A 20,944-nucleotide genomic window follows, 5' to 3' on the forward strand; every position below is an offset into this window, starting at 1 on the left:
TTTTCCAACTTGCGTGTTTTTTGCATTAGGTCGCTGGAGTGGAAAACAGACTGCCTCACCCCTTTGGAAAAGCAGCATTAATAAACCAAAGGGGAAAGATCATTTTAGGTCATGGGCGCACATTGATTACTTATTATACACATTGATAAGTCATGGAATTTTACATCAGGGCCGCAGTGAGAGTAGTCTGTGGTAACTGGCATGCAGGCGTTGCATTCTTTTCCAGTTTAGTGACACAGAAATACAAACATAAAATACAGATCCTACATGCAGTCCTTCTGTGTCGTTCACTTTGTCCACATCATATGTCCACCACAGACGTAACTGTATCTTGGCTGATGAGATGGGTCTAGGAAAGACCATCCAGTCCATTACATTCCTCTACGAGGTTTACCTGAAGGGTGTTGAGGGGCCATTCCTGGTCATCGCCCCACTCTCCACCATTCCCAACTGGGAGAGAGAGTTCAGGACCTGGACCGAGCTCAATGCTGTGGTCTACCACGGAAGCCAGGCCAGCCGCAAGACCATCCAGGCCTACGAGATGTACTACAGAGACGCACAGGTAAACAGGATGAGACGGGGCTTTACATTATTGTTTTCCAGGAAGAGAAAAGAGAGGAATTTTGTTTTTAAAAATACTCAAATTTTTATTTATTTTGACACTGTCTTTGAGGTTTACCACCATCCAGTTTCAGATGCAAAAAGTACATCTGTTCTGACAAAATTATTGAGAAGGAGTTGGTTTGTTTGCTCTGTAACTGTATAAATCATAAAATATTCAGTTTCGAATGACAAAAGATTGCAAAGCCAAAAAAAAGGCTACTGGAAACGGTCATCTGCTCTGTGCCACAAGAGCATAGCTGGATGGGCTGTCTGGTTGGATTTAGCCTGATCAACAACAGTACTGATCTCCAATTTCTTTAAGGTGTTTCAAGAATTTGCCAACTTTAGTTTTATCCAGTCTTTCTTTATACATATTTCTATTTAAAATAAGTGTAATTAGGTGTTATCGAAATACTTGGATAAATGTATGGCCAGTTTATATTACTTGGAATGTGATTAGTCATTTATGCAGCTTAAATGTTGCTCAACCTAAACTGCAACAGTGTGCAAAGTGTGAAATAGACTAAGGAACTAAACCGAATATGGACTGTTCTCCTTAAAGAAGGATCGCTGGCGCTGCTGTGCTGATGCTATTAGCAGCTCTGTATGAGAAATGGTTAGGATGATGTAGCTGTACAGTAGATGGAAGAAATGCGATGCTGTGAGACAGTCAGCAGATCTGAACACCTCTTTGGTCAGGGGAACTCTTCAGCCACCTGGGGATGGACAGTGCTCCTCTGCTGTGTAAGCTCTTTACAGTCCTCTAGCTGTAAGCCATGCACTATAAGCTCTTATTGTACAATGCTGCTAACATCTCAGTGTAACCTATTTCACAGTGCGCCTGTGAAGAAACTAAGCTGTAGTAGCGGTGTCCTTGCTTGCCGCTTGTTCCTAATCCAGGTTGAGGTAATCCTCAAGGTCGCAATGGAATATGTGTTCTTTTCTCCTGTACTGCCTGCTTCACTACGTACCCTTCATGAGACACAACCGGCTCAAGAACTCTTTTATACATCTGTCTATCCTGTTGTTAAACCAAAATCGGTGTGCTGCCAATTAAGATCTGGATTTGAGGATGTCTGTGTTTATTTCTGCCATGTCTTAGATGGCTCTAATATAAAGGGGGTGTTTTAAATAAAGAAAACAGGCACACAGCAAGTGAAAAAATGCTTTGTAGCACAAGATTTTGAGTTTATAGAAAATGTAGTAAAACCAACCAGTTACGAAGGTGAACATACCATAGTTCACTATTGCCATAAGACCAAATTTGTACACATTTATGCAGCTGCTGTGGACCACAGTCAATGTTTTTTTACTTTTGGGGCTAGAAGTGAAAACTCTTTCCCTCCCAAATCCACAGCGTAAGACGACAAAGAAGTTAACTGACAAAAACATTTTAGATTACTCTTGTTAACCTTAATTCTTTTCCTTTTATCTTATTTTTCCTCACCCCTCCAGGGTAAGATAATAAAGGGAGCGTACCGTTTCCACGCGGTGATAACGACCTTTGAGATGATTCTGACAGACTGTCCGGAGCTCCGCAGCGTGCCGTGGCGCTGTGTGGTGATAGACGAAGCCCACCGACTCAAAAACCGAAACTGCAAACTACTGGAAGGACTCAAAATGATGGACATGGTGAGTGGTGGCCGGGGGCAAGAGAAATGCAGGAGTTGGGAAGAGGCTAGTGGTTGCAACCGATTATTATTCATCACTATATCACATCGTGCTTTTCAAGTCGATCACATGCTCCTACTACTCCGAGTACAGCTTCATGTAAATAAAATGTGTTTTCTCTAGCAGGATGTTTGTACTTTAAACGTCTCGTAGAAGGTTGAGAGCACTTTGTAACCAGTACCTGCTCCGTTTTAATATAATCCCTCTCTTTTTCCCTTTTGGAGGGTTAAAGTTCTGAAGACATCCTGCTTTACATTGTAGAAAATCTAATTTTGTCTTTCTTGTCTGTCCCTCCTCCTCCAGGAGCACAAAGTTTTGTTGACAGGAACTCCTCTCCAGAACACTGTGGAGGAGCTCTTCAGCTTACTCAACTTCCTGGAGCCTGAGCGATTCCTGTCTGAACAGACATTTATGACTGAATTTGGAGACCTTAAGACTGAAGAACAGGTAAATGGAATGGGGGGGGGCTTGTTTTCTTTTTTAACTTCCCAGGCGTCTTAAATTACCCACTGAATGAAGTGTTAACATTGCATCCGTGTGTGTGTGTGTGTGTGTGTGTGTCTCAGGTTCAGAAACTGCAGGCCATTCTAAAGCCCATGATGTTGAGAAGACTGAAGGAGGATGTGGAGAAGAACCTGGCCCCTAAGGAGGAGACCATCATCGAGGTAGGGCTGATGTCTCATTATCGATGTCTAAGAACTCAATGTTGGTGTCTTACTTATCCTGGTGACGTTTTCAGTTCAGCTGTCAAACAAAACCTAAAACTCACTGACTGAATCAACTGTTGTTGTCAGGTGGAGCTGACCAACATACAGAAGAAATACTATCGGGCCATTCTGGAGAAGAATTTCTCTTTCCTGTCCAAAGGAGGTGCAGGAGGTGGAGGAGGAAGTGGGGGTGGTGGTGGAGGAGGCGTCCCCAACCTCCTAAATACCATGATGGAGCTGAGGAAATGCTGCAACCACCCCTACCTCATAAATGGTGTGTGTATACACGCACGCACGCACGCTTGCTCGCTTCCAAAAATGCAACTAGAGTATTAAGATTCCGCAAACCAAACTTTTAAGTGTTCCAAAATCATCTTTTCGGTTTCCTCATGAACTTGAATTGTTTCCCCCTGTGCAGGAGCGGAAGAGAAGATCGCAGAGGATTTTAGGGACTCCCATGGTGGCAGGGCAGACATGCCGGACATGGCCCTCCAGGCCATGGTCCAGGCTGCTGGCAAGCTGGTGCTCATTGACAAGCTGCTGCCCAAGCTGAAGGCCGGCGGACACCGAGTCCTGGTGTTCAGTCAGATGGTCCGCTGTCTGGACATCCTGGAGGACTACCTCATCCAGAAACGGTGAGGATAGAAATGCGTGAAAATTCTTTTTTAAGATGTGCAGGGATGTCCTGATCCTAGCCCTGTAATAACGGCTATCTGCTGATACTGAGTCCGATCAAATACACAATGACACAGCTGCCTCTCAAGATACAACCTGAAAAATGAGATAAGACCAAACTAAATTAATCTGAAAATAAATGGTCTTCCTAAAGATGCTCTGTATACACAGTACAAATGGATATAGACATAGCAGCAGAAGCTATGCAGTGTTGATTAAATATGTATCTGACACTTTGAAATAACAGCTGTTAAATGTGGTGCACCTTAAGTTCACAAGCTGCTACTTTATCCAAATATTGGAGGTGCTGGTTCAAAACTATAGAGTTGATCATTTTTGAATTATTCATACAATCTATATGAAAGTGTAACTAGGAGAATGCAAGTCGTGAAATTGTCCTGTGACTCTGTGTCCAGATATCCCTATGAACGTATAGACGGCAGAGTTCGTGGTAACCTGCGGCAGGCAGCCATCGACCGGTTCTCCAAACCTGACTCGGACCGTTTTGTCTTCCTGCTGTGTACGAGAGCTGGGGGACTCGGCATCAACCTGACTGCAGCAGATACCTGCATCATCTTTGACTCTGACTGGAATCCTCAGAATGACCTGCAGGTATGAACCTCGCAATACTTTGCCTGCGGGTTTTCTTTTTGTTGTGTAATGATTCTAGTATTGCTTATGTGACCTTTTGATTAGCTACAGCATGGAACTGTTGAGGCCATAACGTAGAGTCCCTACCTGCTTCCGGGTGGCAAGTTTGGAATTCAGACAGTCTGCTGGATGTTACGACTATGCCAGCCACATTCAGCTCTATTTCACTGCTGTAACCCCACATCTCCAGCAGAATATACTCCTGTGGACTGAACACAATATTAAGTAAAATTCTGAATGTGTCCTCCTCCAGGCCCAGGCCAGGTGTCATCGTATAGGCCAGTCCAAGGCTGTCAAGATCTACCGTCTGATCACCAGGAACAGCTATGAGCGGGAGATGTTCGACAAGGCCAGTCTCAAGCTGGGGCTTGACAAGGCCGTCCTCCAGAGCATGAGTGGACGAGAGAACGCCAACAGCGGGGTGAGACATATCTCACACACGCACACATCCAATATCTGCCTGATCCCTTTTTTTAGAGCGCTACAGGGCAAAAAAATCAGCGAGCATACCTTACAGACACAAAAACTAAATTGATAGTTCAGCTAAAATATTTTTTACTGTTTGTATGCTCACTGATAACACTCAATATTTGTCATGGAATGAAATGTTTTTGTTTCTGGTCCAGGTCCAGCAGTTGTCCAAGAAGGAGATCGAGGACCTGCTGAGAAAGGGAGCGTACGGAGCTTTAATGGACGAGGAAGATGAAGGCTCAAAATTCTGTGAGGAAGACATCGACCAGATCCTCCAGAGACGAACACACACCATCACTATAGAGTCGGAGGGCAAGGGCTCTACCTTTGCTAAGGTCAAAACTTAGCCTAAAAACGATGTCCTCCCCTTACTCATATACAGTCTAGTCACGCTGTATTTCAAGTTTGTAATGAGAGTCAAAATAATGGCGATTACCTGGCATTGACAAACATGTTTTTCATTTGTCTGCAGGCCAGCTTTGTTGCAGCAGGTAACCGGACAGACATTTCTCTGGAGGATCCAGACTTCTGGCAGAAATGGGCCAAGAAGGCTGAGCTTGACCTGGATGCCATGAATGGACGGGTACTACACGCACACACACATAATCAAATATGCATGCATGTTCAACTGTCCATACCTACTGTAAACACAAGTACCTGCAATGTAACACCCAGCAACAAACAAAAACGGATGCTATAGCCAGGTGTGTACAAAGTCTTACACAAACATGCACACACTTGGTGGTGTCCCCTTATGGAAATGGGGACTAGCACTGGTAGTAATTAGTTTGTGCTATCACCACAAGCTAGGGGGAGGGGGGCGGCGACAGAAAGATCAGGAGGGAAGCGGTGAGAGAGAGATTAATATTGACAGTTGGGAATCTCCTCTCTTCCTTAATTACCCATGTTTCCCTGCTCTCGTGTGTGTGTTTGAGCGAGAGAGAGTAAGCTGCTTAGCTCCACTTAACGGAGCGCAGATGCCTGGAGGGTACAGAGATATCACTTAGGCTAGTGCTCACACACACGCACAGAAACACAAGCTCATTCACATTCTTACACACCCGTGAGTGCTCCACTAACAGGGATGTTTATATTCTTAGATTCCTTCCCCCTCTATATTTGGTCACTTTTTTTTTTTACTTGTGTATTTGTCCCTCTTGGTTTCTTCTTCTTCTCCCTCTCCACTCCGTCGCTGCCTCTCTTGTGGAGGGCCCTCCACTGGAACACTTAATCCAGCTTTACGAGTGTGAATACGGGCCGCTCCCCTGGGATTTCTTATTGTGTGATGTTAAAATGGAGATGACTGCAGCGCTCTGTGATAATTGTGGAGCTAACTACTGCCCTGTTTGCGCATATTAATGTACTTGCACGGGAAAAAAATATAATGACTTGAACAAAAATATATTTCATTAGACAACATAATTAATGCCAGTTTGTTTGAGCTGGGCAGAAATTAGCTCAGCATCAGGAATGAAGCACAGGGCAAAATATCCAATTAATCTGATTTTCTACAGAAGATGCCATGTATTCACAGGGTTCACACTAGTCATACAAGTCAGACTATACAAGAAATGTACAAATGGGCTACTTCACAGGAGTAAAGCAGAAGGCACTTAGCATATTGTTGTTGATGGATTTCAGGCCATCTGTAATTGAAACTAGGTTTAGTAAATAAAAACATTTTCATTGCATTTATCTCCAGAACACGCTGGTGATTGACACGCCGAGGGTGAGGAAGCAAACTCGTCACTTCAGCAGCGTCAAAGAGGACGAGATGCTCGAGTTCTCCGAGCTGGAGAGCGAGGACGACGAACCGAGCAAACCCTCATCCAAACCGCGACGGCCCCAAGACAAAACTCAGGGCTACCCCCGATCGGAGTGCTTCAGGGTGGAGAAGAACCTGCTGGTCTACGGGTCAGTCACACATTCATGTTTCCTATTTAAAAACCAGACTAAGACCAGTGAAATAACAGACATTACAGTTAGACATTACAGACATTACAGTTAGACATTACAGACATTACAGTTAGACATTACAGTTAGACATTACAGTTGGACATTACAGACATTACAGTTAGACATTACAGTTAGACATTACGGTTAGACATTACAGTTGGACATTACAGACATTACAGTTAGACATTACAGTTGGACATTACAGTTGGACATTACAGACATTACAGTTAGACATTACAGACATTACAGTTGGACATTACAGTTGGACATTACAGTTGGACATTACAGACATTACAGTTAGACATTACAGACATTACAGTTGGACATTACAGTTGGACATTACAGTTGGACATTACAGTTAGACATTACAGTTAGACATTACAGTTGGACATTACAGACATTACAGTTAGACATTACAGACATTACAGTTGGACATTACAGTTGGACATTACAGTTGGACATTACAGTTGGACATTACAGTTGGACATTACAGACAGACATTACAGTTGGACATTACAGACATTACAGTTGGACATTACAGTTGGACATTACAGTTGGACATTACAGTTGGACATTCAGTTATATCGAAAGTGTTTAGGTTTATTTCAGAGGGTCCACAGACGATATAGTCACCACAGAGTTCTTGACGTAGCAGTCTCCTGTTTGGTTGGTTTTTGGACAGGCGAAGCCAGTCTCCAACGAGACATAACATGTTGATTAGTGAGCTTTGGGGGGGGCTTTTTTCGGTGGATTTTATCATCTTCAAACAGAGCCCGGCTAGAATAGCGTCCTATTTAGAACGTGTGTTTGGTACCAATCATTGTCATAAGTGTGTTTTCCAAAATTAACTAGTCTTTTTTAAATATGCACAGATGACTCATATATTCATACATGTATAGGTACTTCCCCAAGGAGCAGGTATGAATGGTACTAGTAGGACATTAAAGGGCTGTGGGGAAACAAACCCTCCCTGAAGTAGACAGTTCAATGGAAAAGGAAAACCTAGTTAGGTTGTGGAGGCTGATGGGTGGAGTTCATCACTCGGCTAACGTTAATGGATGCAGACCTGCACATGGAGTGATTTAGTAGACACATCCTTGCACTCAAGGCCGTCTACACACAGCAACTAATCAGAGGTGCCTGTAAACACACTCATGCACACAAACACACCTATATACACCAAGCATGCTTATTCTATTTCACACAAAGTGACTTTGGACAGCATGGCGCTCACATACACACACTTGACTATTGTTAAGCCTGTCACACACACACACCTTTTTTTTTTTTTAAGAGTTCACTGAAATTCACTTTTTAGGCACCTGCTTTTTCCTATTGCTTCAAAATCCTGATTTAAAACACATTAAATGTATCTTCAGGAAATGCCTTCTTATGCGGCATATAATTGCATTTGAGATGTAAAGAACAGTATTTAATTTGAGGGTCTATAACATGTGCATTGACAAAAGATCTTAACTTAGACTTGTACACCATAACTGCCTTCAAAGTCACAGATACAAGTACATCATACTGCACACAGAGGCAAATTGACACACTTAACCACAGACATGGATTATCGGGCGAGCCCGTCAAATTTCATGGTTGATTTGGTGTGTGCGTGTGCGTGTGCAAGAAAGAACAGTGGTGCTAGTGAGATGTCAGCGTTGTTATTGTTACAGTCTAGTCTTGTGGCCCGAGGCTGTAGGACATAAAAACACACTGACTGGGCCTGTCCTCTCCGCTCAGTGCTTTGTTGTCTTTTCCCATCATCCATCTCTCTCTCACTCGCCCTCATCCACCATTTTACCCTGTCTAAAAATCATTCAGAGTAAGACTGCTTCACATGGTTCAGTGACGATTTGGAAGCAGCAGTGGATTTTTTTTGTAGATGAGAACAAGACAGCCTTCAGGAGGATCACTTGCTCTCTGAAGGTGGTGGGGGGGGGAGGAGTTGGGCTGAGATCCATGAACGCACACACAGAGGGAGGCCTGAGTGGCACTAGTTAGGGTGACAGTAACGGTTAAGTCAATTGACTGGTAAAATGCATAAGCAAAAAAAATAAATGGGGTAAGTAAAAGGGTCACAAAAATAAAAATCTGTCTTCACATTGTATGATGCAATATTAAAGTTGTTGCTGTACTTAAATTGGTTGGTTAAATTGGGTTCAACAGCCAAAAATTTAATTGTTTACATGCACATTTCAATACATTTCTTTGTCAATAGCGGAGGTGCTTATCTGCCATCTTACAGGTAATTGGACCACTATACAAAACGACCATTTAGAAATTAAAATGTAGGACTTTTGAGTGCCTTGCTAGCCTGGGTAAACCCTGACGAACTTCAGGCAAATTTGAGATTTGCTCTGCAAGTCAGTCTGGCAAAGAGCCCATTCAAGCCCATTTCCAATGTCCCCAAAATCGAGGCACCACTCAAAACCGCTGAGGCAGGCTTTACACCAATCACAACCGCTAAGGCGGGCTTAACGCGATGATGAGCAGCTTTTTGTTTACATTCAACATGACGGCTACCGAAGTGCAGCGTCACCCGGATCGTTGGTCTGATTGGTTGAAGGACTATCCAATGCGCCCAGAGGCATTTGAGCAGCGTCCGTTGGTGACGCCACTTTGGAAATGAACTGTCAATGAACCTTTCCCAGACCCACTCTCAGTTACAACTGAGAAGGGTCTGGGGTCAACCAGGCTAGTGCTTTGCATTATATCATGTGCATTATAGTGTTGTTTTCATTGCAAAGGTTTCTTATATCTGTTGATATAGTGTATGGTACAGTGCTGACATAGAATCCCAAAGCCAGTGATCTACTATAACATAAACGCTTTGGTGTTTATGTACTGTTGGTTTAAAAAAAAAAAAAAGTTTTTGGAGAGGAAATGCAATTTCCTTTCTAAATTTGCTTGCTTTTTTTCTAGAATGACAATGATGTGTACTGGCAAACAAATGTGTTTAATAGGCTGGGTATATCCATTTTTTCTTTGTCTGTCTTTAGTTGGGGTAGGTGGAGTGACATCCTGGCTCATGGTCGCTTTAAGCGCCCCCTGAAGGAGGCAGATGTGGAAAAAATCTGCCGAGCCCTCCTGGCCTACTGCCTGCTGCATTATCGTGGAGACGAGAATATCAAGAGCTTCATCTGGGACCTGATCACCCCAAGTGAGGACGGGACTACCAAGACGCTGACCAACCACTCTGGTAACACTAACGCACACACACTCGCACATCTACAGAATCTAAGAATGACTGCACAATTTAGGAGAATCTGAAATCACTAATAATGTTACTCATTATCTTAATTTTAAAGGGGTCTCTCGCCTAAAAACCTGATGGGTGAGAAAGTAGGTAGTAGAGCTTGGTGGTAATTACAGTAATACCAGGGTATTGGCTGCTATTAAGTGTATCACTGTAAGATGGTTGAAACCGGAACCACCCACATATAATATTTGGCTTAAAGTATGGGAACTGTATGAGATGGAACAAATTACATATGCAATAAGGCTACAAAGACCCACATTTATAAAGAGTTGGAGCCCTGTAATGAGTTTGCTAATGCAATAAGAAAAGTATACTTTTGTCTTAAATTATTACTTTATTATTACTTTTTCCTTTCTTTTTATTTTTTTTTTTACTTGTTTATCTGTGTTTTTGTATGGCAGCTGTAAATGTGTGAAGTGTAAGATAAAAATGTAAAATTGTATGTATGGAATATTTTGGTGAAAATAAAATGAGTTCCAGTAATACCATGGTATTTAGGTACAAGTGAGTTGGTCACTTAAAAGCAAACTCTACTGCGATACAGAATCCCCATACGAGAGTCCTGTTGTGTGAGCACATTGGAGCACCTGCCTTGTGCTCTTTCATTAGTCAGACCCCTCTGTTATTTATCTCTATAACTTGCAATTCTTGATACTTTTGACTTTTTGATACCAGAGTTTTGGTGTAACTCAACGATACTTCAGTACTTTGTTTGATATCTTACACAAGCTGCACAAGAACCTTGTCCAAATAAGATATTTTTATAGATTAAGATATACATTTTGGGCACTGTTTGATACTGAGGTATTATCCAAGCCACTGCTACCTCCATTTAGATAACTGAACCCAGCAATGTTTTTGATTTATTTTTACTTCTGCTGGCTATGTTTTGGAACATGTTTTGGAAATGTTTGAATAAGGTTTACAGGTTGTCATTTGCGGAACCCTGTGAACATTGTCTTAGTGCCCTCTCTTGCTGTCCCTCTCTCTCTCACCAGGTCTCTCTACTCCAGTCCCTCGGGGCAGGAAGGGCAAGAAGGGGAAGCCCACAGCCCCGCCTCCACAGACTCCCCGAGCTGATTGGCTGGCCAGCTGCAATCCTGACCACTTATTGCAAGAGGATAGCTACAAGAGACACCTGAAACATCACTGTAACAAGTAGGGCTTTCTCATTTTCACACACGTACAAAGACTCACCTGCAACACCATGGTAGATAGTGTCCAACATATTGCTTTTGATTTTGTAGGGGCCATTAACAGTTTATGAAAGGAGCTTTGGTGAAAGAGTTCACATAGTGTAAATGGTCATAAATTCCAAACTAATGTTGATGGAGCTGTTGCTTTAAAACCAGGACATGGAAACAAGTGGCAGGTGTAATAGTAATAACAGTTTTGCTCAACAACCATACACACAGCACAACTTAAACAGACGCAGCCTCCCTGTCTTCCTTCACTCACTCATTCACTCACTCACTCACTCGTTTGCTCTGTGGTCAGTTCTCTCTCCTGTTGTCAGGGAGATATGCTTCAATTTCAAGATTTTTTTCTTCTTGAGGCTTAAGGGGGGAAGTTTGTTTGTGTGTGTGTGTCTGGCTGTGTGCCAGGCCAGGTGCTAGGCAGGCAGACCTGTTGGAAGTGGGTGAAAGACGTACACACACACATACACACACTTGGGGGTGATTATGTGGTGCCATCTGCTAGGCTGGAGCACAGCGTTGTGTGGCTAATCAGGCCTGGCACATTGATGGATGAGCTCCCACAGCCTGCCAACAAACACACACACACACACTGAAACTTGTGATGCCATTGATGCACAAACACACACACACTGCAGAATGAGTTGCAAGTGACTTTATACCCTTCCCCCGTCTTCACTGCCTCTCCAAACTTTCTGTTCCCTCCCTTCCAGTGCTGCTCTCTGTTCTTTCCATTCTTTTCCTCTCTGCTCCTCCCTCTCATCTCCTCCCCGCAAACCCCCGCCTCTCCTCCCCCGTCTTCTGTTCCAAACACTGTTATTGGCATTAAATCTTGGTGACAAATCTGGTGACCAATGTTTACAGTGAAACCGATCTCCCAGATAGCAGCATTTCCAATGTCAGAAGATCAAATCTGACTCGCGTTCTTGAGCAATGACGGAGTATAATTCATTTTACTTTGGGAGATGCTGGAGGAGCACGGCTGGGTACTGTTCGCGTTTTTACCGGTACCTGAAATTCTGTTCCGGTACCCAACGGTACCTTTTTTCGGTGCTTTCCCTCTGTAATAACTAAAAATCATTTCAGTTGTAAAAATAATTCCAAACCTATTTATCCTATTTACTTAGAACATATTATTTAAAAGATTATACACCACACAAAATAAAAACCTTCCCTCCCCAAACCTGTTCCTACAACCTATTAAATCAAATCATTATTTCTCACACTGCACTCTAACCTTAATTCTTGTATTTGTATCTTATTCTATTACACCCTGTTTATATTTTCCATCTCTTTTTAACTGCTCTTTTAAGTTCTGTGTAAAGCCTTTGAATTGCCTCGTTGTGGAAATGTGCTATGGAGAAATATTTACCTTGCCTTACAACCTCCAGCCTGTCAGTCAGTCAACAGGGCATAGAGAACACTGGCGTGCCTGTCTGTCTCGGAAGTAACTGCACCGCGACCGCTTTCGGGCCGCCATTAATATAATATTTCAGCGGATGCTGTCCGCGTGGAGATATGAAAAGTATAACGACACTTGCAAACAAACTGCAGAGTCGACGGAGTTTTGCTCCGTCTGCACCACAGCTCTGTGTGTGTGTCAGAGCGCTGCTCTCTGTCAACATGCAGAGAGGACGGATAAGCTCGCCCTTACGTGCTCTCAGGTACCGAAATTTGGCACCGTTTGATTTAACGTAATTCGGTCGGTACCCAACCCTATGGAAGAGTGACTCTGACTAGGATCATCTGTAATTTGTATCCAGACCATGTATTTGACAGCAATTGTAGAAAATGCTGAAATGCGGTAATGAATTACAGTTTCTGCAACCAGTATTTCAACAGAAGAAAACGTCGGACATTTTCTGGAGAGTTTTAGATAAAAAAATCAAAGATCCTGTTCTTAGTGCTTCAGCAAACTGCACCTTTCCATTTAACTGCTCATCCTTTACTAGAATCAGTCCAGTGGTAATAAAATATCGATCGACGCATTATTGGGGAATTTTACAAATGCATTGGACAATATAACCTGCTGTATTGTTTTGACATTAGATTTTTTCGATTACTTAAGAAAACGTATGAGGTTTAATTCAGTGAACTCGCAGCCCGGCTAATCTTTTGTCTGTGTTGAACTAAACCAGACAACTCTACTGAAAGGACAATTTGACCAACTTGACTTTGTTCTGCAGGGTGTTGCTGAGGGTGAGGATGCTGTATTATCTGCGACAGGAAGTCATAGGAGACCAGGCTGAACGTACTCTGGAAGGAGCTGACTCCAGGTTAGTAAACACTTCTTTCAGTGTCTTCTCTTTAACCACTTCTTCCCATGTGTATAGAGGGCTGATTACAGCATAGAAGGGAACTTTATTTTTCCTTCTCTCTTCACATTCCTTAGTTGTCTTTGGTAAGTGAGCCTTTTGCTGCTCAAACTAACTATTCAGTTCCTTTTCTGTTTACCACACACTAATCATAGTCCCACTTTCTCTCACAGACGTCTGGAGATCTTAAAACAAGACCTTACATTTTTGCTTGTAATGGGGTGTATTAACATCACTGATCTAAAAATAGGATGTCTGTCCGCATAGACAGAAAACAAAACTAGTGTTCTGTCTCTGTGTTTTCAACCCAGAATGGCTGCCTCTGGCTTTGCGATGCTTTCCAACATTTAGAGAATTTGTAACTTTTCCAGACCTCCTTAAGGGCCCATAAGTCTGGCAACCTGATATTAATTCTGAACCCCAAATGAACACATCATCCAGCAGAGGATTTTTCCTTGAATACAACATACATACGTGTTTACAGTCAAAGTAAAGGCTTTCATGTATTGGATGCATAATGTAAGTGAGTTGAGAGATGGATATTTATATGAATGTGTGATGAATTATTACTAAAGTGTATTTCCGTCTGTTCTAGTGGCCTCTTTGGCAAGGTTCTTTTCATTCTATTTTCATTATCTGGGGAAAATGAGCTTTCTATCGCAGTTTTGACCCATTTAGAGGGTTTTTTCACATTGACAAGCTATTGCTTATTATCATTTGGCACAAGGCCTTACAGTGCAAGGTTGTGAATGTGAAGGTTTGCTATAGTGTTAATTTTGTCACCTATTTTTAATTTAGTCTTAGTCTTGTGCCAAAAAATTTTGTTAGTCAAGTTTTAGTCGACTAAAAGTCTCGCCATTTTAGTCAAAACATTTTAGTCTTTTTTTTAAATAAATTATTTCTGATAACAATTTCAGTCAAATAGTTATAAAAATAAATAAATGCTATAACGTTATATAAATATTGAGCCTCTTCCTTATTTCACCAGTAAACGACAAAAACAACCACTGCATGGGGAAAGTATATTTTACAATAAAATAAATGCAGCACGAAGCTGGCGAGGCGTATTTCAAGTGAACGCAACATGTGTTGTTTTTCAGACAACGGCAGCTGCAGACTGTCGTACGTCGTGTTGGAAATAGAGACAAACCTTTACACCGTTTAGTTGTCAGCATTTTAACTGTGTTAAATCCAACTGCTAACTAACTGTAGGCTAACGTTACCGGCTGCCAAGTGTAGTGTTAACTAGCGCCCCGTGCAGCGATGTTTCGGTTGACCATTGAGGAGCATCAGAGAGAAGCGCAGGCTATTCGGTCCGGTAGATACCGGTAGTTAGGGCACCTATCGGGTCTCAGTAACAGCTGAATATTCTATCTCAAGATGAAAAACTAGAGACGATTGTAGACGAAAATAAAGAGCGATTTTATCTTAGTTTTTATTTTATGCAAAACATTTTAGTCTCGTCTTTTTTCGTCAACAAGAATGCATGTTAATTTAGTCTTAGTCAGCGTTTTTGGACATTGGTGCAATCTCGTCTTAGTCATGGAAAAAAGGTCGTTGACGAACATATTTAGTCTCGTCTCGTCTGACGAAATTAACACTAGTTTGCTATGTTTTCTTCATCTCACCCTGACAACTCCTACACTCCTTTCCCTGTCTTTTTCTGTCACACCACACGTTTCTTGCCATCTGTCCATCTCTCCCTTCTCTCTGCAGTCCACTTTAGTCTCTCATCATCTCCCATCCCCCTCTCATCACCCTTTCACCCAGATGTGATGCATTTATAATGTGGAGCACGTGCACTTCATGTTGATCTCTCCCACTCCCTCCCCTCTCTCTCCCGTCCTCCTCCCCCCTCCCTCTCAATGGCTACTGTTGTGACAGACACGTGTGTGTGTGTGTGTGTGTGTGTGTGTGTGTGTGTGTGTGTGTGTGTGTGTGTGTGTGTGTGTGTGTGTGTGTGTGTGTGTGTGTGTGTGTGTGTGTGTGTGTGTGTGTGTGTGTGTGTGTGTGTGTGTGTGTGTGTGTGTGTGTGTGTGTGTGTGTGTGTAGCATACGGGGTGCCATCGTGCCAACATATGCCAGGGGGATTTAGCATGCCAGTCTTGGCGCGTGTGTGTGTTGCCAAGGCCGGGCATGCTGCTGTTTACAGAGATAAGGGACTGTTTCCCTGGTTTCTCCTCTCGTCCTGTCACCCTCTGTCTTTCTGCTTCCATTGTGTATTGTACCCTTTCTCTCCATAACTAGCTGGAAACACCATTTTCTACCTTTTTCTTTCCATAATGGAGGATTATTTTTTTTTCCTCTTTTTGTGCCACAACATAGCATCTAGCATCCGAAAACCTTGCTCATAACTATTCTGTTTGTCATTTACATGCATGAATAATTCTGATCTTGACCAAATAACCTGTTTTGGTAGGACTTTTTGTAATTTGAAAAGAGGTCAAAGCAACGCCTTATAAGCTTAAAGTCTTGAGTTTAGGTACTATGTCGGTGGCATTGATGAATTGCTCTTAAGTTACTGTCAATCAGAAGTAATGATAGCCGTTGCTGTAGATGTACAGTAAAGCCAGAGGCTGACTGCGGTCGGGTCAAGCCTTCAGTGAGCAACACGCACGGACATTAGGCGCTCTTTTTTCCTGTGCCGGTCGGCTTTCTTCTTCTTCTCCAGCATTTAGCGGCAGAGTAGAACACTTTTATGCGTATACTGCCCCTGTCAGGTCCGGAAGAATTGCATCCCTCGATACTGTAGTAACTAGTACCGTCACATTTTGCGAATTTTGGTACACAACACATATTTTTTCCATCTCCAACTGTATTACTGATAAATGCTTTAGACATAAATGAATGATTCACAGAAATGGCAATATGCTGTTTTAGTTTAAAGGAAAAGTCACAAGGTGAAGTAGTACTTCACATATGTCACTGTGTGCCATAGAAAAGAATTATCAAAAAATAAAAAGGTGGAGGGTGGGGGTGTGGCCTTGACCAACTGCCACTTTGCTCGTTTGAAAGCCATGATGTCTCTCTCTCTCTCTCTCTCATGGGTGAGCCAAATTCCCTGGGCGGGCAAAGCAGAGAAAGGGGAGGTAACCTTGCTCCTTATGACCTCATAAGGAGAACATTCCAGATTGGCCCATCTGAGCTTTCATTTTCTCAAAGGCAGAGCAGGATACCCAGGGCTCGGTTTACACCTATCACCATTTCTAGCCACTGGGGGACCATAGGCAGGCTGGGGGAACTCATATTAATGTTAGAAAACCTCATAGAGTGAAATTTTCATGCCATGGGACCTTTTTAAGCCATTAACCAGCTGTACGGGTGGGTATCGTTAGGATTGTTTCTTCTTCTTATCAATACTCTCATCTGTTCTTTATTACTAAAGAATTGTTTTGTTTTTTTTAATTATTAAAAAAAAAACACGTTTTTCTTCATATTTTCATTTCTAGAGTACAACAGTAAAGTTTAGATTATTTCTATTTCCTATAGTTTTTGTAACTTGCTGCTCTGGGAAGGGGAAATTTTAAGGTTATTCATCATAACATGGAGACACTTTGGGGATATTGCCCAACTGAAGCTAAACCGTTTAGTTTGATTATCAGTGATTTGATAGGTTTATTTCTGCCACAGTGAGCTGGACATCTGGATTCCCCAGCCATTCCATGCTGAAGTCCCAGCTGACTGGTGGGACAGCGAGGCAGACAAATCCCTGCTCATCGGTGTCTTCAAACACGGTAAGAAGCACACTCCAGCAAGCTCATACACCTACTGTACATATAGATCCACATCTTGCAACATGGCAGCCAAAGTGCATATGCGGTGAATACAAAATGAACATCACACACCCACAGATAACATGTCAGCCCCTTCTGACAGACTCCAGTGGCTTCCAACCCCAGTAAACTCCACGCAAGCGTTCACATACACACCATATTCAAACTGGGTGAGGGTACACAAATAAACACATCCCACCCACTTCTGCTGCCACCGGTTGATTGGTGTTGCTTTGGTGATAGCGGTACGCAGCTATCAGTGTGTGATTGATGGCTGGTTTCACCAGGAGCTGTGTGTGCGTGGTTCTGCTTAGCAGTTTGTTACAGGCGTTTAAATGATTACAAAGCTTATTTCAAGGTTAAAATAACACACGTCTTTTCTTACCGTTAACCTGGTCATTTGGATCATCATTTGGAAAGTTGCCCTAATTTCCAAATTACCCACCTTTTGGGTGGTAACTGAATGTAACTCCCAGTGGCAGACCGATGAGGCAGAGTACAGTGTCTGTGCGCAGCGGATGAAGACCCTCATTCATATTAATTTGGCATAATTGTCATAATTTTTCCATCATTGCCACCCTCTATGATTCAATTAGGACATACACACACAGGAATACAAAAGGGCTCACCCATAGTTAATCATTATCCTCATTCACTAGGGAGGCCCTTGGGGTGGGGGGGACTAACGCACACATCCACACACAGTCTGCTTTGTATGCAGACACACACAGGCACGCAAAACAGTGCGTCCCACACGCACGCAGAAAAGTGATGGCCTGTAAAGGCCCCGATGATTAACGTTTGGCTGTGGGCACAGAGCTGTTGTGTGTGACAGAGATGGTTAGGAACAATGCTTCATATCTTACCTAATTGAAATGTGATAGAGAGAGAAGGATGGAGGGATGACTGAAAGGTTAAAGGAGAGGCGGTGTGGTCCTGTTATGGTGGTCTTCCTTGCTCCTCTTCTTCCTCCTTTCCTTTCCACGCTCATTTTTTCCTTCTCTACTTTTTCCCCTTTTCTCACCTGCTCCTCTATATTCCCCCCCTCCCCACTCCTTCACTGTGTGTCTCAGTAGGATCTGCACATTCTAATCTGTTCTGCTTGAATGCCCCTAACGGACAAAAACACACACGCACACACACACTTTCTCACACCCACTAGCTCACTTTCACAGACGCCATGACATGCACACTTTTTCCTCTTCATTTTCTCTCCCTCTTCATCTTTCTATCTCTCTCTCTTTCTCTCTGACACAAATGAGCACCTGCAGGCTCACTTGGACACACACACACACACACACACACACACACACACACACACACACACGAGGCGGGTGTAAATGCACAAACACACACAGGCTGTCTGTCTTGTCAGCAGCTGGCTCCTGGGGTCTGCCCTTCTGCTGCTGTTTTTGTCTACTCCATTTAATATGGGATGCTGTGTGCGCGTGTGCATGTGTTAAAAAAAAAAAAAGCTTCTGTATTTGTAATCTTTTCCTCTTCAGGCTATGAGAAGTACAACTCGATGCGAGCTGACCCCGCCCTGTGTTTCTTGGAGAGGGTCGGCATGCCGGACGCCAAGGCTATCGCTGCTGAGCAGAGGGGCACCGACATGATGACAGATGGCGTCGAGGGGTAAGAGAGCAGGCTCCACTCACCAAAAAAGCAGCTTCTCTGCTAACCCGTCCCTCAAGTATTATTTTCCATTTTGATTTGAACCATGTAGTCCAGTATCTCCATAGATGTGACTGGAAGCAGGTGTAGGCCCACATGTTTTTTTTATCGGATGTATTACTCTGAAATATGCTTATTGTAAGTTGCATTTCTCCAAAAAACTGTGGTGGTGATTGAATATACTTTGCTTTTTTTGCCTTTTCACCTCCTTTTAATATTCCCTTTCTGCTTTGTTGTGTTATTTCTTCAAATATTGAAAGTGAAAATGATCAGTTTGTGAAATTCAACGGTCTATGCTTCCATGAAATTAAAATCTTGAACTCCTTGCCGGTCTTCCCAACTTCTACAGGGAGGATGAGGATCCAGAGTACAAGCCACTGCGGATGCCTTTTAAAGATGACATGGATGACTTCACCAACTCACCACTGGATGACACTATGGAAGGTGAAGTTGAAGGTAAATTTTGAATTCACCCAGGGCCAGAGAGAGTCAATTAATAGAATATTTAGAGCAAAAAAATAGTAAATTAAGATGCCATTACTGACTGTTCTTGTAGGCCTTAGTTTTGTAGTTCCTGCAGAAACCGCTCTGTCAGTTACTAGGGGTGAGGGGCAAAGTCAGTTCTTGAATGCGTCGCGGATTCTCTCTTGAAAAATTATTGCTCGATGCAGAAAAGTCAATAATCGGAAATTTGTAATTCTTACAGTAAAAATGATGGCCAATGAGTAAATGGGAGTAGATGTAAATGCATTCCTAATGCAAGTTGTGTCTAACTAAACTAAAATATAATGAAAGTGAATTCATTGGTTTATTTTAATTGTCTTATTAAACATACGCTATGTTTTAAAAGTAGTGAATTAATTAATGGTCCCACAATGAGAAAAAATAAATCATTTATAGGAATAAAGAATGTTGATGCATCAAGATGCATCGATAATAGTTTCATCATCGCGTTGTAGCCCTCGGAATCGAATCGTGAGCTGCCTAGAGGTTCCCAGCCCTATTGGTTACTGCCACAGGCGTTTGAGTCATAACTCTAATAAACAGGCTCCTTACAGCGTCTTTCTCCTCTTTGTCTCCTCCCTGTCCTCTCTCCTCTCATATAGCTAAATCGGGTGAAAACGGTCAAAGTGCTTTGGGCGGAGCTTCGGGCTCCAACGAGCGACTCTATTGGCCAGCAGCCTCAGCTCTGACTGCCCGTCTGCGTCGCCTCATCACGGCCTACCAGCGCTCCAACCGCAGGGAGCAGCTCCGCCAGGAGGCCCTCAACCGGCCCGACGGTCGCAGACGACGACGCAGGGAGTTCCTGCCTGCCATCGGCATGGTTACCGATACACCGGGAGCAGGAGCAACTTACATCCAAGATGGAGCGGGGGTATTCTTGACAGAAGGAAGCCCGTATCTGGCTAAAGGAAGTGCTTACTTTGCCAAAGGTGGGCAGTTCGTGCCAGAGGCGTCACCAGTGATGACCGCCAGCTCCCTGATGACTGATGGAGCCATGTACTACAAGGAGAGAAGACAAAGGTATTGTTGCATATGAGGTCTCGTAATTGCGTATAATTATCCTATGTATATATATGTATACACAAGATTGTTATTAAATAATTGCCCTACAGCATTGCACCCTGCAAATCAGTATTCGAGTATGCCAAAGAGTTAAATCAAATCGCTATGTTACTTTTTGTAGTTGAACCTTTGCTCACACATTTTGTCTTCTCTGTCAGATGGACTCGACGTGAGGAGGCTGATTTCTACCGTGTAGTGTCCACCTTCGGAGTCGTCTTTGATACCCAGCGTCAGAAATTTGATTGGGCACAGTTCAGGGCCTTTGCTCGACTGGACAAGAAAACGGATGAGAGCTTGGAGAAATATTACTATTCCTTCATTGCCATGTGTAAACGGGTCTGCAGAATGCAGGTCAAGACTGATACAGGTAAGAGGAAAATGAATTGCTTACGGTTACCGCAAGGCGCAAAGGGGTATTTTG

At 43.0% G+C, this 20,944-nt stretch overlaps 1 protein-coding gene across 1 annotated transcript in view; it reads left to right on the forward strand.

Annotated features, from left to right (window-relative positions):
- Window positions 1-20,944, forward strand: part of chd7 (chromodomain helicase DNA binding protein 7) — a 53,432-nt gene that overhangs the window by 24,137 nt on the left and 8,351 nt on the right. The window contains exons 11-29 of the mRNA XM_028592568.1: window positions 319-562; window positions 2,059-2,235; window positions 2,578-2,721; window positions 2,841-2,939; window positions 3,069-3,255; window positions 3,400-3,616; window positions 4,073-4,268; window positions 4,561-4,728; window positions 4,934-5,113; window positions 5,251-5,361; window positions 6,481-6,692; window positions 9,740-9,939; window positions 10,998-11,157; window positions 13,382-13,471; window positions 17,141-17,244; window positions 18,789-18,918; window positions 19,307-19,413; window positions 20,064-20,481; window positions 20,682-20,890. Of these exons, the coding sequence (XP_028448369.1) occupies window positions 319-562; window positions 2,059-2,235; window positions 2,578-2,721; window positions 2,841-2,939; window positions 3,069-3,255; window positions 3,400-3,616; window positions 4,073-4,268; window positions 4,561-4,728; window positions 4,934-5,113; window positions 5,251-5,361; window positions 6,481-6,692; window positions 9,740-9,939; window positions 10,998-11,157; window positions 13,382-13,471; window positions 17,141-17,244; window positions 18,789-18,918; window positions 19,307-19,413; window positions 20,064-20,481; window positions 20,682-20,890 (3,353 nt within the window). The remainder of the gene's footprint in view (window positions 1-318; window positions 563-2,058; window positions 2,236-2,577; window positions 2,722-2,840; window positions 2,940-3,068; window positions 3,256-3,399; window positions 3,617-4,072; window positions 4,269-4,560; window positions 4,729-4,933; window positions 5,114-5,250; window positions 5,362-6,480; window positions 6,693-9,739; window positions 9,940-10,997; window positions 11,158-13,381; window positions 13,472-17,140; window positions 17,245-18,788; window positions 18,919-19,306; window positions 19,414-20,063; window positions 20,482-20,681; window positions 20,891-20,944) is intronic.

The sequence above is a fragment of the Perca flavescens genome, chromosome 12 (genome assembly GCF_004354835.1).
Source record: "Perca flavescens isolate YP-PL-M2 chromosome 12, PFLA_1.0, whole genome shotgun sequence".
NCBI lineage: Eukaryota > Metazoa > Chordata > Actinopteri > Perciformes > Percidae > Perca > Perca flavescens.